The following is a 1952-nucleotide window of genomic DNA, read 5'->3' as shown; positions in this document are numbered from 1 at the left end:
GCATCTCGCCCAGTGCCCTGCAGGACCTGCTGCGGACCCTGAAGTCACCCAGCTCCCCTCAGCAGCAGCAGCAGGTGCTGAACATCCTCAAGTCCAACCCGCAGCTCATGGCCGCCTTCATCAAGCAGCGCACGGCCAAGTATGTGGCCAACCAGCCCGGCCTGCAGCCCCAGCCCGGCCTGCACTCGCAGCCCGGCCTGCAGAACCTCAACGCCATGCAAGCCGGCGTGCCGCGGCCCGGCGTGCCGCCACCGCAGCAGGCCATGGGAGGCCTGAACCCCCAGGGCCAGGCGCTGAACATGATGAGCCCGGGGCACAGCCCCAACGTGGCGAGCATGAGTCCGCAGTACAGAGAAATGCTGAGGCGGCAGCTGCTGCAGCAGCAGCAACAACAGCAGCAGCAGCAGCAGCAGCAGCAGCAGCAACAACAGCAGCAGCAGCAACAGCAGCAACAGCAGCAGCAGCAGCAGCAGCAGGGGAGTGCGGGCATGGCCGGGGGCATGGCCGGGCACGGCCAGTTCCAGCAGCCGCAGGGACCCGGAGGCTACCCCCCGGCCATGCAGCCGCAGCGGATGCCGCAGCACCTCCCCATCCAGGGCAGCTCCATGGGCCAGATGGCGGCCCAGATGGGCCAGCTGGGGCAGCTGGGGCAGCCCGGGCTGGGCGCAGACGGCACCCCGAACATCCAGCAGGCCCTGCAGCAGCGGATTCTGCAGCAGCAGCAGATGAAGCAGCAGATTGGGTCCCCAGGCCAGCCGAACCCCATGAGCCCCCAGCAGCACATGCTCTCAGGACAACCACAGGCTTCTCACCTCCCCGGCCAGCAGATGGCCACGTCCCTCAGTAACCAGGTGCGCTCTCCGGCCCCTGTCCAGTCCCCGCGGCCCCAGTCCCAGCCGCCACATTCCAGCCCTTCGCCGCGGATACAGCCCCAGCCTTCGCCTCACCACGCCTCTCCCCAGACTGGCTCCCCCCACCCCGGACTCGCCGTCACCATGGCCAGCTCCATAGATCAGGGACACCTGGGGAACCCCGAACAGAGTGCAATGCTTCCACAGCTGAACACCCCCACCAGGAATGCACTGTCCAGTGAGCTGGCCCTGGTCGGGGACACCACGGGGGACACACTGGAAAAGTTCGTGGAGGGTTTGTAGCATCGTGAGATCATTGCTTGGTTGCCCTTTCGTGTTCTTGGACTTTTGTACGGAAAACCCAGGCGTCTAGGGGCTTTTCTTCCTAGATGGGACTGCTGCTTCCAAGCCGTGGAGGGTGGATTGCTGTTTAAAGAAACAATACAAAGAATATATTTTTTTGTTAAAAGCCAGTTGATTTAAATATCTGGTCTCTCTCTTTCTTTTTGTTTTTGCTTTTTTTTTTTTTTTTTTCGTTTTTGTTTTGTTTTGGGGAGAGGGGGGGTTTGTTTGGATTCTTTTTGACGTCATTGCTTGTGACTCATGCCTTTTTTTAATGGGAAAAAAACAAGTTCATTATATTCATATTTTTTATTTGTATTTTCAAGACTTTAAACATTTATGTTTAAAAGTGAGAAGAAAAAAATAATATTCAGAAACTGATTCCTGAAATAATGCAAGCTTATAATGTATCCCGATAACTTTCTGACGTTGCGGGAAGATTTTTTTCTATAGTGAACTCTGTGGGCGTTCTCCAAGTATTACCCTGGACGATAGGAACTGACTCCTGCGTGCACACACACCCACACACACATCTATCTATACATCCTGGCCGAAGCCAAACTCTTGTCTTGCAGATGTAGAAATCGTTGCTTTGTTTCTCTGATAAAACTGGTTTTAGACAAAAAATAGGGATGATCACTCTTAGACCATGCTGATGTTACTAGGGAAGAAGCATTCTTTTCTTTCTTCTGTGTGAAACTTGAAATGAGGAAAGCAATTCTAGTGTAAATCATGCAAGCGCTATAATTACTATAAATA

At 54.8% G+C, this 1952-nt stretch overlaps 1 protein-coding gene across 1 annotated transcript in view; it reads left to right on the top strand.

The window, feature by feature from the left end:
* Positions 1-1320, top strand: part of CREBBP (CREB binding protein) — a 139036-nt gene extending 137716 nt beyond the window's left edge. Inside the window, exon 32 of the mRNA XM_004373206.3 lies at positions 75-1320. Within this exon, the coding sequence (XP_004373263.1) occupies positions 75-1154 (1080 nt within the window). The 3' untranslated portion in view covers positions 1155-1320. The remainder of the gene's footprint in view (positions 1-74) is intronic.
* The last annotated feature ends 632 nt before the right edge of the window (positions 1321-1952 follow it).

This window comes from Trichechus manatus, unplaced genomic scaffold, assembly GCF_000243295.1.
Source record: "Trichechus manatus latirostris isolate Lorelei unplaced genomic scaffold, TriManLat1.0 scaffold00024, whole genome shotgun sequence".
Taxonomy (NCBI): Eukaryota; Metazoa; Chordata; class Mammalia; order Sirenia; family Trichechidae; genus Trichechus; species Trichechus manatus.
The sequence above is the reverse complement of the archived record's forward strand: the minus strand, read 5'-3'. Positions and strand labels throughout refer to the sequence as shown.